The 23,194-nt window shown below is 41.5% G+C and overlaps 2 protein-coding genes across 6 annotated transcripts; both read left to right on the top strand.

The window, feature by feature from the left end:
* Positions 1-970: 970 nt before the first annotated feature.
* ddx3xa (DEAD-box helicase 3 X-linked a) lies at positions 971-15,516 on the top strand. 4 transcript variants are annotated; one of them, XM_085921274.1, is made up of 19 exons: positions 971-1,371; positions 2,053-2,104; positions 2,317-2,364; positions 6,692-6,802; positions 7,002-7,125; positions 7,437-7,544; positions 7,630-7,729; positions 7,802-7,937; positions 8,043-8,140; positions 8,207-8,305; positions 8,419-8,579; positions 8,663-8,807; positions 9,200-9,344; positions 9,546-9,596; positions 10,339-10,520; positions 10,599-10,716; positions 11,286-11,442; positions 11,863-11,987; positions 12,546-15,516. In XM_085921274.1, the coding sequence occupies exons 1-19, from the start codon at positions 1,327-1,329 to the stop codon at positions 12,629-12,631; spliced, it is 2,091 nt and encodes a 696-aa protein (XP_085777400.1). In that variant the 5' UTR covers positions 971-1,326; the 3' UTR covers positions 12,632-15,516. The 4 variants fall into 4 exon arrangements, with proteins under 4 accessions (XP_085777400.1, XP_085777401.1, XP_085777402.1 ...); XM_085921275.1 differs by having other exon boundaries at positions 11,866-11,987; XM_085921276.1 differs by lacking the exon at positions 9,546-9,596.
* A 2,324-nt stretch (positions 15,517-17,840) lies between these two features.
* nyx (nyctalopin) lies at positions 17,841-21,432 on the top strand. Of its 2 annotated transcripts, XM_085921035.1 has the most exons (4): positions 17,841-17,862; positions 18,841-19,127; positions 19,252-19,556; positions 20,613-21,432. In XM_085921035.1, exons 1-4 carry the CDS (start codon positions 17,841-17,843, stop codon positions 21,430-21,432), a joined length of 1,434 nt encoding a protein of 477 aa, XP_085777161.1. The 2 variants fall into 2 exon arrangements, with proteins under 2 accessions (XP_085777161.1, XP_085777159.1); XM_085921033.1 differs by lacking the exon at positions 17,841-17,862 and having other exon boundaries at positions 18,801-19,127.
* Positions 21,433-23,194: the final 1,762 nt, after the last annotated feature.

Consider the following 23,194-nt stretch of genomic DNA (forward strand, 5'->3'; position numbering starts at 1 on the left):
TGATTTCTAATTCAATATCTCATAGCGGGGTGTTGCCTAACGTTCTGATCTCATAGTTTTTACTTGAAAATTTTCTATTTGTCCTATTAAATATTTAAAGACAAATTTAGTGTATCATTTCATTTGGACACAATGTCACCTATAAACATCAGGTGTAGGAATTCCACTGTCGATACTTTTTCTTGATGAGGCCGAAAAGGGCTTCCACGCTGGTGGCCTCGTCTTCAAATTTCTTGCAATGCGTATGTGCAGAGATTTCAGTAGATTCTCTGACTCTTTTTTTATGATGGACCAGAGACGATGAAATCCCAAAATTATTTTCAATTGTACGTTGTGTTTAATTGTTGGATTATTTGCTCACGGAGTAGTTCATAAAGTGGTGAACCTCACCCCAGGTTCCCCCCCCAAAAATTTTTTTCTTTGTTTTCCTCAGCTTTTCCAGTCTTGTCATCTCCTGCCCATCTTTTTTTGGAATGTGTTGCCGCCATCAAATTCAACATGAGTGGATACTGCAAAAACGAGAAAAGCAACAAAATTCATCAGTATGTCACGAGAGATATTTATTATTAAATGTATCATGTATGTATACCTTATGTGTACCATACCACATGTGTTTGTAAAGGTTATTTGTATTTATTAGTTATTATAAAAATATGAGCTACTTCATTTAATGTTTGATGTTGAATTGAAAACTGCTTACATATTCGTTGTTAAGTACTACAGAAGATTTTTTTTTCCTAATGTGATGAATAGTTGGGACAAACAATTGTCTGTAAGCTCATTTTAAAAATGTGATTGTCATTTTGGCCAAAACTATGCAGGCCTAGATTGTCATTAATAAAACAAGCAATCTTGTTTTAATAAACATGATTCATATTTTGCACTACAATGTTTTTTTTTTTTCCCATGACACATAATGATACCGAAACGCCGATGATTCATTTTGATCCAATTACACAACCGTGCACTTCCACCCACGAGACGTCAAGAGAGTCTCACGATATTTCCGGTCTTTTCCAGGCAGTCAATAGTGGTGATATCTCGCGTTACCTGAACGACTAACGTCTCATTCCACCACGGTCAATCTTGCCGGCAACAGCAACAGCGACTGCTTATTTTCGAAACTTTAGAATAAACATAAGTGTCGGCGTTTTATTGATTTTTTTAAGTGAACATCTTTTTTTTGTTTCGTCAGCCCTTTAAACTCTCTCAGCTTTAACTTTGTCCAAACAGACGAGGAAACAAAGTTGCAGTGTAGCCCGGTCGCGCTAACAAAGAAAAAAAATCCTTTCTCCTCAGAAAATAATCCCCTACTACTCTCTAGTTATGAGTCATGTGGTCGTTGATAATCCACACGGTCTAGATCAGCAGGTAAGTCTTTTTTTTCCCGTTGTCTACTTCCTACTCTTGTTAAAATGTCGCGGTTTGCCGTTAAGCGCGTATGATGTCGAGCCTCGTTGCTAGCTAAAGCTAACATGGCGACTAGCAAAATGGAGGCGATGATTTCGCTTGTTAAGAAAGGTTGTGATGGCGGATGCCTCGTTACAACCCGCCGAGGCCAATATTTCCCGTGACCACTTTTTTTTTTAACCAACCACGTTGGCTTTTAAAACATGAACAACATACGCTAACTGTCAAGCGTCTGCCTGCCGTTTTGGGATATATAAAAACAATTTACCGGCCGGTACAGCAGGTTAGCTAACATTGGGCCTTCTCAACCTGAAACGTGGCGCAGAAGAAAAAAAAATGAGAACCGTTGGCTGCGGGTCTTCAAAGCACACACCGGCTAGATTTAAGACACCAACATTCACGCATCGCGAGTTGCGTGAATGGTCGCCGATGCACTTTATCGGATGAACGTAACGTTATTTTAAAAAGTTTATAGCGTTTCCTGATATCGAATGACGTCCCCGGATAACACTGGACGCACATGATATCGCAGCGTCTCAAGCGGAACGTAAAATTAAATAAATGCAAATTGTCTCTTCTATTCCACAATAACGTATTATGTAATCTCATACTTGTGTGTTGTTTTTTTTTTTTTTTTTGTAGCTTGCTGCCCTAGACTTGAACTCTGTTGAGGGACAAGGCGGAGGAACAGGCAGTAAGTATTTGATTAAAGTGTAAGGTTTTAAGTACAGCTGAAATGGTGATTCACATTTGAAGGAAGTGACTGGTGGGTATGCTGTGATTCCCCTTTGTCTGAATTTGTATGCCTATCTACTCGATGCATCAGTCTAGTGGCATGGTGTCCTTTCTGTTTCCTTTTCTCAAATTCTGAAATAGGCTCTCTTACTCTTTTTTTTTTTTTCCCAGGACGTTACATTCCACCTCACTTGAGGAACAAAGATGGTCCCAAAAATGGTGAGTTTTTTTTTTATGTACCCAGCAAACACCATCACCACCCCATTTGGGTTCTTTTGTTTCAAGGTCTGAGATCATGGTGGAGGGAGGCCAAATAACAGTAAAAACAATGAGGTTACATATTGCCCAGACAATCTGTTATTCTGCTCTTCGCTACGGTAGTATATTTTGTGAACAAGTAACCACTCGATCATTTGACGTTGTTTATAGTTGGGCTAATGAGGCATCAAACTAATTGGCTCCAAATTATTTTCGGGGCATCGATGCTCATTTGCACAAGGGTCCCTAGCTGCAATGATAGCTTTAATGACATATAGTATGCCAGGCAGTTCACACTTAAATACATCTTTGAAATCTTTTATAACACGCTTAATTTAAAAAAAAAAATTTTTTTACTGTGCTTTTATTCCACAGCAGGAAATGCGTATTCCGCTGCTAGACAGTGCGGTTATTCAGTGGCACCAGTAAATCTCTGTAAGTCCCTTCTGTCTGCTTTTGCTGAGGGCAAATCTGCATATACACATGCATGAAGTAGCCGTAGCAAAGCCGGTGTGAAGGCGGGTGGGCCAAGGTTAGATTAAGATGGGGGCTCTTTACTTCATGATTTAACCATGGGTTCAAATGATGTGCTATGCTGCTGGCTTGCTTGCAGGCAAATATGAAACACTTCAATCTTGACCATGCAATCATGTAATTTGTGATGTGCAAAACAATTTTTGTAAATCATTACTTCTTATTACATTTCATGGTGTTAAAGTAAAACCACTCCCCATTTTGAACACTACAATAGTCAACTAGTCTTAATGGAATTTTATACCTCCCCTGATCATTTTCAGGCTTGTCTCTAGCCATTATGCTTTTTGGAATATGTAATGTGCATTGGCATCAACTTTGTAGAAGTGTGAATGCAGTTGCAATTGAATTGTAATGCTTATATCAATGTCAATCCAGTTAAAAACTATATAATAACTTAATCGCTTAAAGTTTGTTTAGACATCAAAGATAACTTCTTCACCACTTAGTTTGTTTAGAAAATTGTTCTACCATTAGATCATTGTTTACATTTTAGGCTGCTTTTTGTATGAATTGATACTGAGCAGCTGGACATACTCATGAGTAACAATCACCTGTTCTTTTGTCAACTAAAATTTCATGTTTCAATAACTGTAGGATCACTAAAAACTCTTGGAATTGATCCTAGGCAATGTTTTTGGGGGGCATTTTCCCTGAAAATGTGGTTGGACTTCAGTCATTTTGTTGTTGCCTTAAAGGTCAAAAAGCAGAGATAAAAAAAACAATTATTGACACCTTTAGAGCCCATTTGCGATGCATAACTCTCATTAAAAGCTTTTGGATCGTAGCTATGCAGCAGTTTAATCACGAATATAAGAGCGACCTTTGGTCTTTGGGTATTTCTGGAGCTGTGATGGCTCAGACGCCAAAGCATTAAGCAGTTACTGTAGCATTGCATTACTGTGCATGTGACATGCAAAAAAATGTCATGCCTGGAAAACGTAGCTCAATATTATAGCTGTTTAACATTTTATCTCGGATGGATAGATAGCGGTACACAAACATACTAGTCTGTATTTTCGCCCCACACTGGGCACTTTCCAGTCTGCTCTTCCATGGCGTTGATAGTCACCACTTTTACTTTCACTGACCGGCTCACATCCCGATCAGCTCAAACGTGTAGGTTGTCAAAATCCTCCCTCTTGAATTCCAAAATTTTGCTCGCCATTGAATGTACTGCAACATCGTAACTTCTGGTAAGCCAGAGTAACGACACCCACAACACGTCAAGCTCTCTTGGTAGGTCCCAAAGCAGTCGAAAGTGTGTGTTTAAAAACCACATTTTTCATCGAACTGTGGTTGAAAATCTGCACAAAGTGAATTGCATCTATTAAAAAATATTAATAATGAAAAAATGAATAAAAAAACAACTGCAATTTGACCAAGGCCACTTGCAATGTTTCTGAGTTCCCCCAAACCCACGGCAGGCAGAGAATCAGGGGACCTAAAGAACTAACTCCTCAACACGAAAACAGAATGACCTTGTGATTGGTAACTATTAGTGCTGAGTCGTGTCCTCACCCTCTCATATCGCATGAGTCGGTTACTCCATGTGAGTCTTTTTATAGCCTGGTTCCCTACCTTTGCTCACGTTACCCAAGACTGGCCTCTCAAGGGGTTGCCCTTTGCCATGCCTACAGCGGAGACTGGTGAAACGCGTGTTGTACACCCTGACATGCCTTCCTGACTTGAGTCAGTGTCTTGGCTTTTTGAGCTAAAATCCCAAAAATATGTTGATTGTGCTTTTTAATAAATAAATGCATTGCCACGTCACTTGTGGCTTTTTTTTCTACCTTTGATATAAAATACCCAGGTTCCCCTACATAATCGTCATATTTTGTTTCTTTTTGCCATCAATGGTATGCCCCCCCCCCCCCCCCAAACAAAACCACGGAGCCTAAGAAATTATATTATGATAGTATACTATGTATTAATATTATTTATATCTCGAACTGTACAGTTCAGGATAAGAGTCCTCAAGGAGTGTAACCACTTGGTGTGGAGTTGGATCTTTATATGGTGACTAAACCGACTTGTCAAGTGAGGTTCCACTGGATACAATTTACTAGAGTACATATAGGGAGTGGGGCGAAAGATGGTCTGGTTGGGAAAAAAAAAATGTAAAGCAAACACAGACGACGTGACATTGTTAGGAATGGGCTGATATTACATGCTCACCTTATAATAACTGAGCAAAATATCATGGTGTCACAGTATCACCTACACAAGTGCACTTAAAAAAATTTTTAGGACACTGTGTCTCGATCACATCTGACAGATTCTAGTAGCAACAACGATGGGTGTCCAGCTTGTGCAGTGTTCGCCGTTATATAATTGCGACAGCAGCAACACGAATTTTCTGCATCTGTCCAGGCTAAATCAGCTGTTTTCTATTTTATTTTGGTGTGCTCCCCCCCCTTTTTTTTTTTTTTTTTTTTTTTTTTTTTTTTTTTTTTAAACCGCTTCAGAACTCGATTGTGCTGCTTAGACGTACTCTCAAAAAAAAAAAAAAAAAAAGAGCAGCCCATAACCCCTAACAAACTGTAATAGTTGTAATGGAGCTTTTCAAAACTGCTGTAAATTGTCAAACCGGTAATCGGCCCTTGCCGAGGCATAGTATGACGAAATACTTTAATTAGATGCTCTGCATTCATGAAAAGTAATTAGCGTAATTTGTTTTGTCTCGTGGAAATTTCCATGTTCTCAAGTTTGCTTAGTCCTCCTTGATGTGTGTGTATAAGACAATTAAGACGTTCCTTAAAATGGCAGCGTGAAAACATCTGGGTCGCCTTCAGTTTTTTGAGGAGCAAAGATTGTTGCAATTAAGAGACATGACATGAACACTAGGGGTGGGACGATTAAGGTAACTCATGTTAGGCCCATATGTGGATCACAGTACAACAATGGCACTATACACAATACATATGACATTCCCAATATATTGTCTGAAATAGTTTAACAATATATCCCGATAATGACAAAAAAAACTTAAAAGGAATGTCTAATTATATATTAATTTCATGCCAAATTTGTACCAAGAAACATGTACATCTGCATTGTCACTCAATCTGATCCCTGTAAATCTAAATAATGGAAAAATTGCTGACGTATGAAATATTTTGCATGGCTCTAAGCATCTGAAATGGTCATGCAAAAAAAAAAAAAATAATAATAATTTTCCACGTGGTACCAGACTAACAAAGTTTTCACTTCTCATTATAGCATTTGTATTGGTTGGATTATTTGTTGAGCAATTTAATACTTTTACGGGCTTTGTCATTTAACCAGCACAACTGTGATTGCCAGATGTAAAACCTCCATCCTGGCTTTGCGGAAATACCTTGCAGAGTTGAAATATTCCCACTCAGTTACTGCTTCGACAGTGCCTCTAAAGAGGGACCAATGCCAAGTTGACTTTGTCCCTTCACACCACATCTGTGTTCTGTATACAAAACCAAGAAAGGGAGAGAGGTGTTAGTGTTGACAGCTGGAATCAAAGGGTAGTCTGAAACGTGCCATATTTTAAGATTTGTCATTTTGTCAGCACCTCAAGACAATGCTTGGCTTTTTGCTCTGCTCAAATTTAACTTGTGTGAAGTTCTGCCAGTTTTTTTTAGTAGTTGCTGGTATCCTTCAGTCTTTGAATGTTAAAGGTATAAATGGGCTGAATGTTCTTTGCAAACTAAAAGTAATATGCAACATTCTAGTAGGGTCTTCGCAAGACTAATCTTTTTAAAAATTTGTTCTACGCAAGATTCCTCTGGATGGGATGGTGGGCGCAGCAACGGATTTGTGAACGGATACCACGACAACCGCTCAAACGGTGGTGGATTTGGAGGGCGTGGACCCCCTCGCCATGATCGAGGTGACACTTGGTTTAACAAATGTCTCACTGTCATGCTGCTTATCGACTTGCGCAAAATCAGGCCTACATTGCCCCCGCAAAAAAAAAAAATGTATGCAAAATTATTAAAAGAGATACATGAATGAATGCCACCTATTGGTCTAAATACAAATTTTCAGGAAATGTTTTTGTTGATGGATTCTTTTCTGCTTCCTTCTAGGCTTTGGTGGTGATGGCAACTGGAGTGGACAAGGCAGAGACAACGCCTTCAACAGCTTTGGGGGACGTAATGACAGGTCAAAATCTGCCTTCTTTAATGACCGTGGAGCAGGCTCAAGGGGAAGGTGAGACTCTTACTTGCTTCTTACTCTTACTGTCCGTTGGGTCTTTTTATAGGGTAATTTATTCTTGAGACTAATTTTGCCCACTATGCAATTTTGGGGAACATACAACTCAAATAAACCTCATTTACCACTGTAATGGTAAAACTATTTTAAAATGCAATTTTTCTAAATGGAGGTGTTAGTTATCCAAATCATCCTTAATGTGCCCTTCTAAGGGTATAAGTGCCATATTTAAACCACCTTGCTCTATTTTCTTTGTATTTGATTGAAAAGTTGTTTGTGGCGTAGTATTTAAGTGTTTGTGTGTTAAGGTATGAACGTGGCGGCTTTTCTGGCGGAGGAAACAGCCGTTGGGCAGAGGAATCAGGCAGAGAGGAGGATTGGTCCAAGCCTACTGCTCCGAATGAGCGCCTAGAACTGTAAGCCACTCATTTATTGAAATATCCAATGGCCTGCTGTCAGGTTTTTGTACTCTTCTAAACACAACCTTCTGTCATTTTCTAGTGAGCTCTTCTCTGGCAGCAACACGGGGATTAACTTTGAGAAGTATGATGATATTCCCGTGGAGGCCACTGGAAGCAACTGCCCACCTCACATTGACAGCGTGAGTTTTTCGCCAGCAGTTGTGTGGCTCCGCTAATGTTTTTGCCCAACTGACTTGATTCAATTGTTGTAGTTCCATGATGTGGACATGGGGGAGATCATCATGGGCAACATCGCCCTGACTCGCTACACACGTCCCACTCCAGTCCAGAAGCATGCCATTCCTATTATAAAGTCCAAGAGAGACCTCATGGCCTGTGCCCAGACTGGTAAGATTTGTTTAACGCACACAGACAGAGAAGACTGAATCATTCAATTATTATTATTTTTTTTAATATATATATATATATATTTTGCTGTATGGTTTATTTTAGGATCTGGAAAGACTGCTGCTTTCCTCTTGCCCGTGTTAAGTCAGATCTACACACTAGGACCAGGAGATGCCCTGCAGGCCGCCAAGAATAATGGACAGGTAACCCGTGTAGAAAATGATTTAAACGATCCATTCAGTCTCATGACGTATGTATGACTCTAATAGGAAAATGGAAGATATGGGCGTCGTAAGCAGTACCCGATCTCCCTCGTCCTTGCTCCTACCAGAGAGCTGGCACTGCAAATCTATGATGAGGCCAGAAAGGTGAACTTGTATGCACAGCCTTGTCTGCTGCCATCAACAGCAATATAATACATTGTGCACAGTGCAGCTTTAAATAGTATTAATAATAATAATGTGTTTGTGTCCCGCTCTAGTTTGCTTATCGCTCACGCGTGCGCCCGTGTGTGGTATACGGTGGCGCCGACATTGGCCAGCAGATCAGGGAGTTGGAGAGAGGCTGCCACTTGCTGGTTGCCACACCGGGCCGCCTAGTGGACATGATGGAGAGGGGCAAGATCGGTCTTGACTACTGCAAGTCAGTATAACACCATGGTGAATTTAAAGCTCGGAGAACTCCTGGGATAAGATTTGTTTAATGTTTATTTTTTAAATGTATAGCTACTTGGTGCTGGATGAGGCTGACCGCATGTTGGACATGGGCTTTGAGCCACAGATAAGACGCATTGTGGAGCAAGACACCATGCCACCTAAAGGCGTCCGGCAGACCATGATGTTTAGCGCCACCTTCCCCAAGGAAATCCAGGTCTGTGTATAAAAATACTATCTCATAGTGCCAGATGATTATTGGGAAAAGAAATGTTTACTTCCACATCATAGTGTGCCATGTTAGCTCTCCAGCTAACAATCGGTGTTGCTGCAAAACAAAATACAGATGAGCTGTAACATCTCACAGCGCTATAAACTCATTGTAGTGTCAATAGACAAAGAACGCTCAAGGAAAGCTGAATATTTATGATGTCATCTGTTTGCTGCAAACACGGGTGTATTCAGGGGTCTTTGACAAACAGGAACTTGATACACACTGCAGTGTTCAGCAAAATGGTCTTTCTTGGATGATGTTATAATTGTGAGAAGCCAAAATCAAAGCTCAAATATGATTACTAGTCTTACTGATTCGGGGTATGTTTTGTGTAGATCCTGGCGCGTGATTTCCTTGAAGACTACATTTTCCTGGCGGTCGGTCGCGTTGGGTCCACTTCAGAAAACATCACCCAGAAGGTGGTCTGGGTGGAGGAGCCTGACAAGAGGTCCTTCCTCTTGGACCTTCTCAATGCCACAGGTGAGGGAGGACCCATTGTTTTTGTTTCCTTTTTTTTTTTTTTTTTTAACCCTCCCATATAGCATTTTCCTTGTGGTGCCCCCATGCCTAGCTAAACAGCTTTAGTAGAATGCATTCTGTGTTTAGTAGGCAGTCTGCATAAAATGTGAATGCTATGTACCACACAGGCTTACACTCTGGCCTGGTTTATTTTTATCTTAGTTATTCCCAATGAGATTCAGGAAAATGGGACAGATGCCCCAGAAAAGCCAGGTGAGTGTGAATACAAAAAAAGAAACATCACATCCCACAGTCACCCCCTTGCGCCTTTTTTTTTTTATTATTTGATTTGCCCCTTCATTCCCCAGTCAACATGCTGCTCAGTTTTCATCTCCACAGTGTGGATGTCAACCGTTTAAAATGGCTCGGTGTTTCCTGCCATTCGTTGTGGCTGACATGGTCCTGTTAATTAAAATATACTCATGTTTGAGGAATGACAAGGTTGAGCTCAGATTTTTTTGTCCTCCCTTCTGGGGCACTTGGCTGTAAATGTGATGTGGAATGGCCTTTCCTATCCATCAAACACTCCATTATACTTATATTTCAAGATCTTGCCCATCTGCAGTACCTTTTTTTTTTTTAAGTCAAATAAATGAAAATTAATGATAGTCCAGCGTGAAGCTACTTCAATCCCTTTTTTAACTTTTAATTTATTTTGGTTATCTTTTGTCATGACCTAGAACAGTGGTGAGCAACACCGGTTCTCTGGCTGCTTTTCTGCATGTCTGTCCTAATACAGCTGATTGAAATGATCAACTTAAGAAGCCTGAATGATGCTGATGATTTGAATCTGGTATGTTGAAGAACCCAGGCATCTTAAACATGCTGGAAAGTGACCTTTGAACACCAGAGTTGCTCACCCCTGATCAATAACTAGTTCTACTTATCGTCCATTCTAGGCAGAAATGCACCAATTATGAATGCCCTACATCATTTTCTTTTTCTGTTTTTACAGGCAAAGACTCACTGACTCTTGTGTTTGTGGAGACCAAGAAAGGTGCAGACGCTTTGGAGGACTTCTTGTATCATGAAGGTTATGCCTGCACCAGCATCCACGGTGACCGGTCTCAGAGAGACCGCGAGGAAGCTCTTCACCAATTCCGCTCAGGGCGCTGCCCAATCTTGGTGGCAACGGCTGTAAGTTATTTAAAAAAAAAAAAAAAAAGTGATGCTCAGTGTGAGGTAGATGACTTATTGTTGGTTTTGGTTTGGTAGGTGGCTGCAAGAGGTCTGGACATCTCTAACGTGAAGCACGTCATTAACTTTGACCTGCCCAGTGACATTGAAGAATACGTTCACCGCATTGGCCGTACGGGACGTGTGGGCAACCTTGGTATGAATTTTTTCCAATGATGCTTTATTTATAAAAAAAAAACAACAACCAAAAACACTCCAGGTTCTACCTTCGGCTGTAGTATGGCAAGTGATCCTAGTTAAAGTAAGCCATTATACAGAACAACTTTTCTCGTGGTAAAAGTGGCAGTCACGTGCTAGCGTGTTCTCTTTCAAGTGATTGTGAGTCTTAAAGTGCTGTATGGTCTAGCAAAACTTGAGTCTCCTTCATTTACCATTTAGATCAAATAGAATTTTCAATCATTGGATTATAAAATGTCTTTATTTTGGAGAAAGTTGGCGTAGCCTTTAGATTCCATTTGAAAGAATGTTTAACTCATTTCGGCATCTCAGCCTCTACCGCCCCCTTTTTGTAGATTTTAAGGCAGAGTGCATCATGCGATACAGTGGTTGACTAACATAATAGCATGACGCAACAAATTGATAATGAAATTCCATGCAACCAGTTTTAGTGAATGATTTTTAGTTGTATCCGTGCACATTTGTCTCTTTATTTGCTCACCAATGTTGCAAGTTCCCTAATATTTGTGTTGGGTTGTTCACGCACAGGTCTGGCCACGTCGTTCTTTAACGACAAAAACAGCAACATAACCAAAGACTTGCTGGACATTTTAGTGGAGGCCAAACAGGAGGTCCCCACCTGGCTTGACAGCCTGGCCTATGAGCACCAGCACAAGAGCAGCAGTCGCGGTGGTCGCTCCAAGAGGTAACTTGCACAGATCTGACAATCCCCACAAAGGCTAGCTATATCACGTACTGGAAGCCGGAAATGATGTCCATTCGTGTATGTTAGGGCTGCTCAATAAAATGTGTCCAAGCTGCATATTCGGCCATGAAAATGGTCATCACCTGCTCAATACTGACTGCATGACGATTCGGTCTTCAATAGTGTTAAACAGTGCTTGTGTGCTAATGTTATCAAGTGTGAGTTTAAAATGTAAATTTTCTGATGAAGCATATTCTAATATTTTGATTGAATAATAACCCAAATGAAAATGTTACGTTTCGTTTATGCAACTTTTACTGATTTATTAGATTGTTATTTTGGGTCCAATATTGAGGTACTTAACAAATATTGTATGTATCAAAGTCCAAATTTTGGTATGAACAACCTCCAATGTCTTAGCAGGTTTTCTGGTGGCTTTGGTGCTCGGGACTATCGACAGACACCAGGGGGATCTGGAGGCTTTGGTGGCAACCGCACTGGCCGATCCTCTGGCGGACACGGAGGGAACCGCGGCTTCGGCGGAGGTTAGTCATGTGCCTGATCTGTACATTTAAAAAAAATTTTTTTTGATTAGGCATTTTCCTTATATTCACGTATGCACAGCAGAAAATCATATTTTGTTGTCCGAAAACATTTCTCCAATGAGGAAATCTCCAGATAACAATAACGAAACAAATTAAATATATTAATTCAAAAACTTGAGACTTTAGTTTAAAAAAAAGCAACCAACAATTCTACGGTAGTTTCACGGCTGTGCGCTTACGAATTTAGAACTTACTAGATGCTGTGGAAGTGTTAAAACAAAGACATTTTGGAAATCCTGCCATTTTAGGTTGTTTTTACAAAGGGCAGAATAAGAATAGAACTTATAAATATCCCATTGCAGTTTGTGACGAAGATGCACTAAACTTGCTGACCCAGACAACATTCATGTTAAAGGTCTCAAACCCGCAAATTTGCATCGTACTAATGCAACAATTACCATTTTTACTGAATTATGCAAAAAAAAAAAAAATCAAAAATTGGAGGCTACCTAATGTTCACCAACTGAAGCTGATCCAAATTTTGTGTGGCTTCCTCAGGTGGCTTCGGAGGCAACTTCTACAGCAACGACGGCTACGGCGGAAACTACAGCCACTCAGGAAGTGTGGACTGGTGGGAAAACTAGTCGCCAGAGGAGTAGGTTGCCATGCCACCCTGATGGAAAACCACATGTTTAAAAAGAAAAAACGCCAGACCCTAACCACCCTCCCTGTGTAGCTTCACTGACACACAGTACATTAGCCAGCCTGGTTCTCGGCCAGGCGCTCTTCTCAAAACGATCGCACGAGCGCAGCGTGACGCTAAGGAAAGTCGGCAGCAGCACGTGTACGCGCGCATGTGTACTGCAGCGGCGAGCGCACCTCTGAGTGTGAGCATGGACTCTGACTTAATGCACAGTCACTATTTGAAGAAGCATTTTGGGGGAGAAGAAATCCCTCAACCCCCCCAAAATTGCCAAACCAACCACCGGAGGATCACTTGTGTATTCATGTTCTCTGCCTTTTGGAATTGAAACAAGATAAATCTGTTTATATTTCACCAGATGGAAAAAAATGGCCAAGAGCCCAAATTTTAGTTTTGACTGTTTAGTTTGATGTTACATAGAAAGGTTAGAAATAAGAGAAAATAAGCTCATACGAAATCAAACCTTGGCAAAACTAGGGTTTTGTGGCTCTTTGAGTCACGATTCCATTTGAACCTCAAATTTTCTACCAAACAGCTGACGGGCCCACTGTGCCGCTCTGAATTATCTGCGTTTTAATATCTTTTTTTTTTTTTCTCTTTTTTTTTTTTTTTTTGCTCACTCTATCCTGAACTGGCTCCTTTTGATAACGTCAAGGTGATGGTTTTTGGAAAATAACCATGCCCCTGAAAATGTGCGTCATCCAGTTCAGTGCCAGCAATGGCTGATGTTTCAACAAACTTATTACTCCATTTTGTTTTCCTTCTTATTTCAATTGACTTGACAGTGTTACGGCAGCTACCATGTTACCGAGCGCTAGCTACACAAAGTGGGCGGTGTTTTTGTTATTCACTTTTGTTTTTTGATGTACAAAAATGTAGAGAAAAAAAATCCGACTTGGTTATTTTATTTGCTTGCATCGAAACAAAAAAAAAAAACGCCTGCATAAATGGTGAAAGTAGGCTGCATTAAAAGGACCACCGCATCGGGAGGGCATATATATTGCAGCGTCGACCATCTCGCACTGCGACTGTCTGCATGTGCAAGTGTTATGTTTTTTGGTCAAGGTTAAAGGTCACATGAGTCGCAGGCTTAAAAATATTCTCTTTTTCAAGCTGCGTTTTGCAAGGGGAGGGTGCCGCGTTAAAGCAGGGGTTGGCCATGCAATCAGGGCAACAGTGTAGAACTAGATTTTTCCTGCGTTCAGTGAGTACTCGATCGGATAAAAAGGTTTCCCACCCTTGTTATAAAAAATTATTTAGCAATTCAACCAGGAAGTGACGAGGTGAGGCTAAGAGTCAGGGTGCAGTTATCATTGGTGTAACCACTGGATGAGGGAGGGTTTTTTGTTCCCTTGGGGAGGGGGGGGGGTCATTTAAAGTACTGTCTGCACGGTCACATCAGCCGGTGTTCCGATGCTCAGATTCTCTCATCAGGTGTGTTGTGCCTTGAAAACGTTTTTGTTTTTGTTTTTTTGATAAAACTAATGCGAATTAAAGCAGATGACCTGATCGCGTTGAGAAGCCGACGTCGAATGGTGCTACTTGATTTCGCCACGTCGATAACCCTCGTGCACGCGTGCGTGTGCGTGTTTGTGTCCATAGTTTTACTAACGTTCTTTTATTGCACATCCAGAGTTTTATAAAAATGTCTGGCTTATGTGTCCTTAGGCTTCCAAGTACAGTGTGTGTGAAGATTGGTAGTGTTTGGGGGAGTTTGAGAAGGAAAAAAAAAAAACGCAGCTTGTTTACAAATGGGGCTGAGTTCAAAATGTTAAGAAACAGGATTTATTTGGGACCAGGGGGGATTAGCAGTTGGTGGGTTGGGAATTTAGCAATTTGCACAGATTTCTAGATTCTACTTTTGCTGCTAGTTTTTGTGTAATTTATTAAGCATTTTTGACAAATATTTATTTTTGTAAGCCTCAAAAGTGATTCTTTGAAAGTTTCAGAAAACTTGACCAAAAGACAGTACAAAAAAAAAAAAAAAACGAAAAAACACTGGCACTTGAATGTTGAATGTCACCTGTATGCGTGAAATTTCTATATTCCGGGTAGTGTGAGCTTTTTAATGTTCAAGATACATCGTACTCAATACCTACTTGATAATAAAATCCACATCTGTGTTCAGGGCCTTTGCGGGGCCAGTCATCTGATTTATTCAAATTCTCCCTATTGATCTGAGGTAAACAAAAATAATTGCAAATAGAATTGAAGAAAAAAAAAACATGCCAAGGTTTGGACTCAAGCTGTCAAAGAGCAAAATCTGTTTCCTAAGCGTAGCGTTGAAGTGTTCTGATTCTCCTACTGTGTGCGTAATAACTCTTGATTTGGTCCGACTTTTTCTCCAGTAAATGTCTGGCACATGGCAATCTTAAAAGAAAACGAACATGTGGTTTATTGTCATTGTTGTATTTGCATATATATATATATATATTACTGCTCTCCAGTTCTTGCGGAGGTGGAACATGTCGAGCCCGGACGCTTCCGGTCCCGTTTCTGCCGTCAAACTTAGAACTCCAGAGCTGTTTAGATGTAGACTTTGCTTTCTGTAGTAGCTTCCAGGCTATAAAGTGCAGCTTGGGAAATAACTGCTACACATTTGTATGATTTTAATCAGAATAAATATGTTTGAATGCAAAAAGTTTCTGGAAAGCAAACTCCAGCATGTTTACTGTAGTAGTAAGAAGGGTGGGAGAGTTGCCTGTAGCAATGCTGCCCTCCCTCCCTGCCTTTGGGAGTTGGGGCAGCAAACTTTCTAATTGGTATTGATTGGATGGGCTTTGTTTTTTTTGAGGAAATTCTATAAAGATCTCATTTGTAATTGCTTCTTTGTCTGTGGTCTTATTTCTGGAAAAGTTCATTTCATTAATGATTTTACAAATTTGTTTAACATTTTAATTGCACAATTTATTTTAAGACTTATTCATTTCCTATAGGGTTGGGCAATCAATAGAAATTTACTCATGATTACCATTTTAAATATAATAATCAAAGAGAAACAATCAGTGAACCAAATGAAGCTGTGTTGTTAAAGGAAAATAAAGAATTTTTCTATTCATTAATAAAAACCATTCACCTTTCCATGACTGACTAGAAAAAAAGCAAGAAATTAGCAGCCACCTTGTAGCCAAAGTGCGGTTTCTGTCACATTTGTCTGTTTTCCTTTCACCAAGATACAGAAAGCTTCAGCAGGTCCAGAGAACAAGGTGCTGATGACCACCTCACCGCCGTCTTTTGGCTACGAATTGACTGCTGGTGAGAAGCTGAAATAGTTACGCTAACCTTATCTGAAACAATTTCACAGGTTAATGCAAATAAGTGCAGCAATATGCATATAAATTTGGGTGGCAATCACAAATTTCAGACACAAGGTGACAACTGAATGTGACAAACCAAGCCAGGATTATCAGGAAAAAAAAAAAAAGTCAACTAAATGGCATAAATACTGCTCTGCCCTTGTCCCATTTACTGTCTTGTTTATTCCTGTGGGAAAGCACTCGAGCAAAGTGGGGCGCAAAGCTCCCCCCCCCTCCTCCTCCGATGACCTCCATTTGCCTTGGCAATGTTGGACCTGCTCGAGCTTTTTAGGCAGCGAAAGCATGCCACGTTAAACAGAGTACATCCACTTCTGTTTCACCCTGCCTGCCCCACTTTTGGCAGTTTTTATTGGTGTCACGGAGGGGGTGGAGTGGGAGGTTAGAGGTCACGTGGCATGTAATGCTCATCAGATATGTATTCATACCTGCATTGACAGTAATGGCCATTTAAATTAGGTTGGATAATATTTGGTGTCACCACACAATAGGGTTAAAGTATATGTCTCAAACTCAAATGTTGGGGAGGGCTATTACGTAGCGCTTGAATGGGCTGAAATTGCCATTCTTCACCTTTAACAGACATTACAAGCTTTTTTTTATTATTATTATTGATACCCATATGTAGTAATAAGATGTAAAGCCATGCCATACATTTATATGGTTACAAATATTGATCCTGGTGCCAGATCATTTGATTGTTTTGTGCCCTTTAAGACCATGCTATTGTATGCATGACCCAAATCTAAAAAATTTAATTCATTCATTCTTTAAAAAAATTAAATAAAAAAAAAAAAAATCTAGACCTTTTTCTCTACAGCTGGCCAAATGAAACAATAACAGCAATGTGGCCTGCAAAAAAAGGTTTCATACTTGGACCAGCCTAACTGTCCCGCCAAGAGAAATGTCCTCACAAGAAAATTTGGACCACGGATACCAAAGGACAAGTATATATATACGCACGCACGCACGCGCACACACACACACACACACACACACACACACACACACACACACACACACACACACACACACACACACACACACACACACACACACACACACACACACACACACACAATCGTCATTTTGAACTATTGATTGTCATCAAATCTCATAACTGCTACCCCTGGCTCATCCTTTAATCCACTTTTAACATCTGCACTTTTTAGCTCTTCAACTTCAAGGCCCTTGTCTATGTATGTGTTGGTGTCTTTTTAGCTTTGTGGGCACCATCCTTTCCATCCCATAATATGTTTTGGGGATATTTAGTTTGCTTAGTGTGTGTGTGTGTTTGTTTGTGCGCATGGGTTCCCAAGTTAACGCTCTGCCTCGCTCACTTTACTTTGTTAATCCTGCTGCCAACCTTCCATCTCTATGGATCAGAACATCCAGGGGGATTTGCCTGCCATTAAGCGATGGCTTTTTGCTCCGTGCGTGTGTGTGCGTGTGTGTGTGTTTGTGTATGCGCAGACACACATTCCAGGAGTAGGAGGCTCAAAATGCTGAAAGTCTTTTACTGGAAATCTGACATTGAGGCTGCCAACGGACCAGCAAGCTGAAGGCACACATGGGATGCACAGCACGGATGCAAGGACGAGTGCATGGATGGCCACGTTTAATCATTTTTGTGATTATTCCGCACATGGATGCGACAATCACGAAAGATCTACAGGTAGCACATCCTTTATGTCTTGATATCCCTCCTGATGTCAAACATTTTTAGCAAAATAAGAATTAGTGTTTTTGGTGATCATTTCAGTTGTTTTTCATTTTTCTCCATGTCATTTCAGAGCTGCGTTAATCCCGTCATCTCCCAGATGACAGTCGACAGTAATGACGTTCATCGCTTTCACTGGTCAGTTAAAAAAAAAAGATCACATAATCATTGATGGGTTTGAGTTTGAATGCAAATTGTAGATTTCCCAATTGTATTGGAGAGTGAAGAGGACGATTAAGATAAGAGGTGAAATTCCCGCAGGTACGGACAGTGACAGTAGCGATTGTGGTGTGGCTAATTTCAGTTCAGATACTTCATAATATTAATCACCATCACGTCAACACCTTTTTGAGACAAGACAGATGTCAGTCAAATGTGAGTCACATGATTGTCTTTTTACGGATGTTTAGTGTAGTAAGAATTGCTTTGGGGGGGTTTGTCATTTCATTAAAACGCGAGGAACTGCAGCGTGTAGACAATATGTCCATCCATCCATTTTCCGAACCGCTTTGTCCCCACGGGGGTCGCGGGCGTGCTGGAGCCTATCCCAGCCGTCATCGGGCAGCAGGCGGGGGACACCCTGAACCGGTTGCCAGCCAATCGCAGGGCACACAGAGACGAACAACCATCCCCACTTGCACTCACACCTAGGGGCAATTTGGAGTATTCAATCGGCCTACCGAGCATGTTTTTGGGATGTGGGAGGAAACCGGAGTGTCCGGAGAAAACCCGCGCGGGCTCGGGAAGAACACGCAAACACCACACAGGTAGGGCCGGAGGTGGAATCGAACCCGCACCCTCCTAACTGCGAGGCGGACGTGCTACCCAATATGTATGTTTTTCCAAATTCTCATCTTGGACTACTAATTCCCCTCCAATACTTTCACAAATGTCCTTCAACCTTCTTATGTAGGTAAGTACTGAAGATACTATTGATTCCATGGGAAATTCTAGCTACTAGTTTCCCAATTTCCCATAAAACAGCCATTTCACAAGTTTTGCTAAAACTCATTGTAATTTCCGTTTACTAGTGCTTATTGTGGTGACCACAGTGCTGCCCTGTTGGGAATAGATTAATGAACTTGGTTAACATTTTGCATTTGGTGTCACCCTCAGTCACTGTGCTGTGCCTGCTGCCGCCGCCGGCGCTGGCCCGCTGGGCATGTGCTCGAGCTTGTCCGCAGTACTGTACCTGCACGCAAGAGAAGAGCTGCAGCGTGCTGTGTGACCGCTCCGGCCTGGCTGAGCTGCCAAGAGAGTTTCCCTGCGAAGCCTCGGCCATCAACCTGGACAAGAACAGACTCAAGTTCCTGTCAGAACGGGCCTTTGGTACCTTACCGTCACTCAAGTCTCTCTCGCTGGACCATAACAACATCTCCTTCATCACCCCTGGAGCCTTCAAGGTCAGAACTACTACTCGGATGTTACTACTACTCTTGCTCTCACAAATATATACTTCTCCAGAATCTTTTGACTGTTCATCGCTCTTTGGGTCCTCCCCCAATTACACTGTTGTTTGTTGCTCAGGGCCTCTCCAACTTGGTGGAACTGAAAATGGCGCACAACGATTACATCAGCTACCTTCACACGCGGACCTTCACAGGCCTCAAGAAGCTGGTGCGCCTCGACCTGTCCGACTGCAACCTTTTCAACATCCCGGACCGGATCTTCATCGAGCAGACGGCGCTCAAAGAGCTGCTCTGCTTCCAGAACAAATTCCGCAGGATCCCCGGTGCCATCCGGGGTATGGAAAACTTGACCCACATCTACCTGGAGAAGAGCAAGATTGAGGCGGTGGCTTACAACTCACTGCTGGGCCTTGGCAGCCTCAAGTAAGTTGCTGGCCCGCAACACGCCTGCCGTTTGGTTGGGATCACCGCTTGTGAAACCACTTGACTAACTCTGTAGAGTTACGAGCTATAGTACAATTCGAAAGTGGTACACCCATTCAAGCCCGTTTTTCAACCAATGGGTTTGGAGGCAGGCTGGGGATGGTGGTATCAGATTGGCTGTTGTCTCGAGGCTGCAGTTTTTGTTGATGTTAGGGATATGGTTATAGGTTGCTAGGTTAGGAGAGTTTAGAATTATTGTTAATGTAACTGGGATTGGCCAAGGTTGTGGAGAGATTCCTGAAAGGGAAAATTCTCCATATTTTTGCAGATATTCAAGGTTTTCTGACAAAGTGCAGGCAGGGCGGGGTAGGGCAAGGTAAGGCAGCTTTTAAAAGCAACCACAAACGGATAATTACCAGTGCAAGAACAAGATTTTGGAAAACCTGATTTCAAATGTCTTGAAAGACCTTTATTAGGCTTTTAAAGCATTGACACTTGGAATTGAGCAATTCTTTTGGCACCTTATGGCATTTGTGTGCAGTATTACCACTAAATGCTGCTTCACCATCTTTGGTTTGAATTCTGGGCTCCATCTGCAGATCTCAGAGCCCGACTGGATTTATATTCCAGATTTATTTCTAATGTATTCTGGACCTAAACCATTCTGTGATTCATAGACTGGGAGCAGAACTTTAAAGTCTATTCTACAGATGACTGAGAGCCAGTGTAAAAATCTTTAGGACCGGACCCCTATTTTCACTCGGGGGCGCAAGTCTAACGCAGATAGTAGTCTAATTGGTGTTGTCCACTTGGATGTTTTGGGATTCTGAGCAGGTATTCAGATCTCAATTTTGTTGCAAACTGGTTCTAGAAATCAATTTGATTTCTGCATATTTATTTTTGTAACTCATTCAACCCTTTTATTTCTTACAGCCAGTCAGGATTTTGTAACAAAATATCCTCATGTTTGTGTTGTCAGACTTGGTGGGGTCTAAATCTTTTGGTACCCAAAGTCTTTGACCGACATTCCCTTCAATTGTTACCTTATCATTCCAGGTACTTGAACCTCCAAGAGAACCGCATCAATGTCATCCACGACCATGCCTTCCAAGACCTCGTGCGGCTGGAGAACTTCTACCTCAACGACAACCTGTTGTCTGACCTACCGCGACTTGCCTTTAAGGGCCTCAGTCGTCTCAAGATGCTCAACCTCGGTGGGAACCAGCTGACCAACGTCTCCAAGACATGGTTCAGTGACCTGGTGGAGCTGGAGATTTTGTACCTGGACAGAAACCAGCTGGTGTACATTGAGGAGGGAACCTTTGAGAACCTAACCAGCCTAATCACGCTCCACCTGAACAGCAACAACCTCACCACTCTTCCCTTCCCGGTGTTCCAGCCTATCTTCTTCCTGGGTCGTCTCTACCTCTTTAAGAACCCCTGGGAGTGTGTCTGCTCCTTGGAATGGCTGAAGGAGTGGATGGAGAACTATAATCTGGTGCGGGACATCCCGTGCTCGTCACCGACGTCGGTAGCAGGACTTGATCTGGGCGAGGTGGTCTTTGCCAAAGTGAACGGTACATGCATTGACCCCGCCGAGCTGAACCTGACCACTGTGTCCTCAGAGGTGGCCTCCACTACAGAGAACCGCTTCAACAGCCTCATTTCCAGGCTGCTGCAGCAAGAACTCCGGGAAGAGGCGCTCAATGGAACAGACGGCGCTCGCAACGGCACGCTGCCGGAATCTGAGGACAGACTGCTCGCTGCAGGGGTCAGAGGGCAACATAGTCAAACGCAGTTGCTGGGTGGTTCTTTCCTTGTGGCTTGGCTCGTCTTTGCTTTCTCCTGGATAAACAGTGGATTTTTTTGCACATGAACGAATGGAATATTTTCTAACCGCAGATGCACTGATAGATATGATGGACAATATTCAAGAGGAACTTATAAGAGAAGTTATCTTAAAGATATGAGCCAGGTGTTGATTTCATTAGTAGGATTAGGGATTAAGGTTAGTTTTAGAGGGCAGAGCAGGGGAGTCCAAACGGTCTTCAAGGGCCCCGCCTGTTTGCCGTGTCCCTCTCCCCTCGCACACGTGATTCAAATGATCAAGACTGTTATCAAGCTTCTTCAGCGCTTGCTGAAGAGCTGATCATTTGCTCTTTTGGGACCAGAGCTGGACATGCCTAGGCTTGAGGTCATAGAGTTAAGGGCTTGGAGATCAAGTTTATGCTTTGTGTTTGAGGTGTACTGTATTTTGAGTTAAGGACTGAATGATCACCTTTACGGTTAGAAATGAGGGTTTTTCTAGTTCTGGTTAGGGCTCCATACTTCCTTGTGGCTTGGTTCTTCGGTCGGTCGGAGACAAATAGCAAACTTTCTTGCACATGAGATTCACCAACATATGAAGGCTTTTCTAATGGCAGACACGTAGATTTAGACGATGACTTCATGAACCACAACCGATATTGATCGATACATTACATACAAGAAGCAGGTGTTCCAGTCTAGTGTTGATCCAAATATACACATTTAGTTGTACAATTTGGTATTTTAATTAAGATGACCAATATTCATAGCACACATGCTCTTTTGTGTATGTTTCAAAGTTAAAGGTAGTGAAACAGATGTCCTCTTCTAGCATTTATTTCTCGCTGCATAAAAGCATTAATCTTCTTATCGCTTGTGAGTTGTTGACGCGCCTGTGCCTCCTATGGATGGACCCTCCCCCTTTCCCCACGCATGGATGGGATCCCATGACACACAACCCCGCAGTGTCATTGACATATGCGTATGAATGAGGATGTGGTGGGGTAATCGTGTGGAAAGACTGATGAACATTCCTTTGATGCTCTATGAATAAACTCAAATATTATGACCATTGTGTGTGTGCTGCTTTTGTTTATTCTCACAGATATTCTTGTAAAAATTCCAATTCATATCACAAGTGGACATTTTAGAACAAACTATGAGTATGAATATTTCCCTCAATAACAGGGCTACTATTGTATACACGATGCGGTTCTGTCGTTTTTTTTTTTTTTTTTTTTTTGAAGAGTCGTTACACTGTTATGCAAGTTGTTATAAAACACGCTTTTGATTTCATTTGAATTGAGTTTCCTCGTTTCTCCATTTCAATGAGCAGCTCTTCCAGTCACTACCATCTGTGTTTTGAGTGAGTGATGTAAACATTTTCATGAGCTCTATTTGCTATGTATATGAAAATTAATGTATGTATACAATTTAGCAGCATAATTAAAACACGTGCTCCTTGAGTTTTTATGTTGTTACATCACTGAAAGCTCGCTTTTACACGCATGCCATTAAAAGTAAGTGACTGCATACCTGAGCAACTGGGGCAGCCGGGACACATGGAATACTTATATAAGTTTCCAACAATGATGTAATCGAGGAAAAAACAAAAAAAACATTATTTAACACCGAAGCTCAGAAAACAAGACTATGTCACAGACCCAAACACAAACCAGAGATGTGTACTTGTTAACCCAAAAGTTCTTTTGTCATATTTATCAGATGTCATGAAGCTGGCCAACAAGGTGATGAATAAATATAACCAACCTCCGTTGTGTGTTATCTGAATGGTCCAGTGGTTAAAAGATTTGCTTTAAAATCAGAAGATC

The sequence above is a fragment of the Syngnathus leptorhynchus genome, chromosome 9 (assembly GCF_054491065.1).
Source record: "Syngnathus leptorhynchus isolate UIUO chromosome 9, UIUO_Slep, whole genome shotgun sequence".
In the NCBI taxonomy this organism is placed as follows: domain Eukaryota; kingdom Metazoa; phylum Chordata; class Actinopteri; order Syngnathiformes; family Syngnathidae; genus Syngnathus; species Syngnathus leptorhynchus.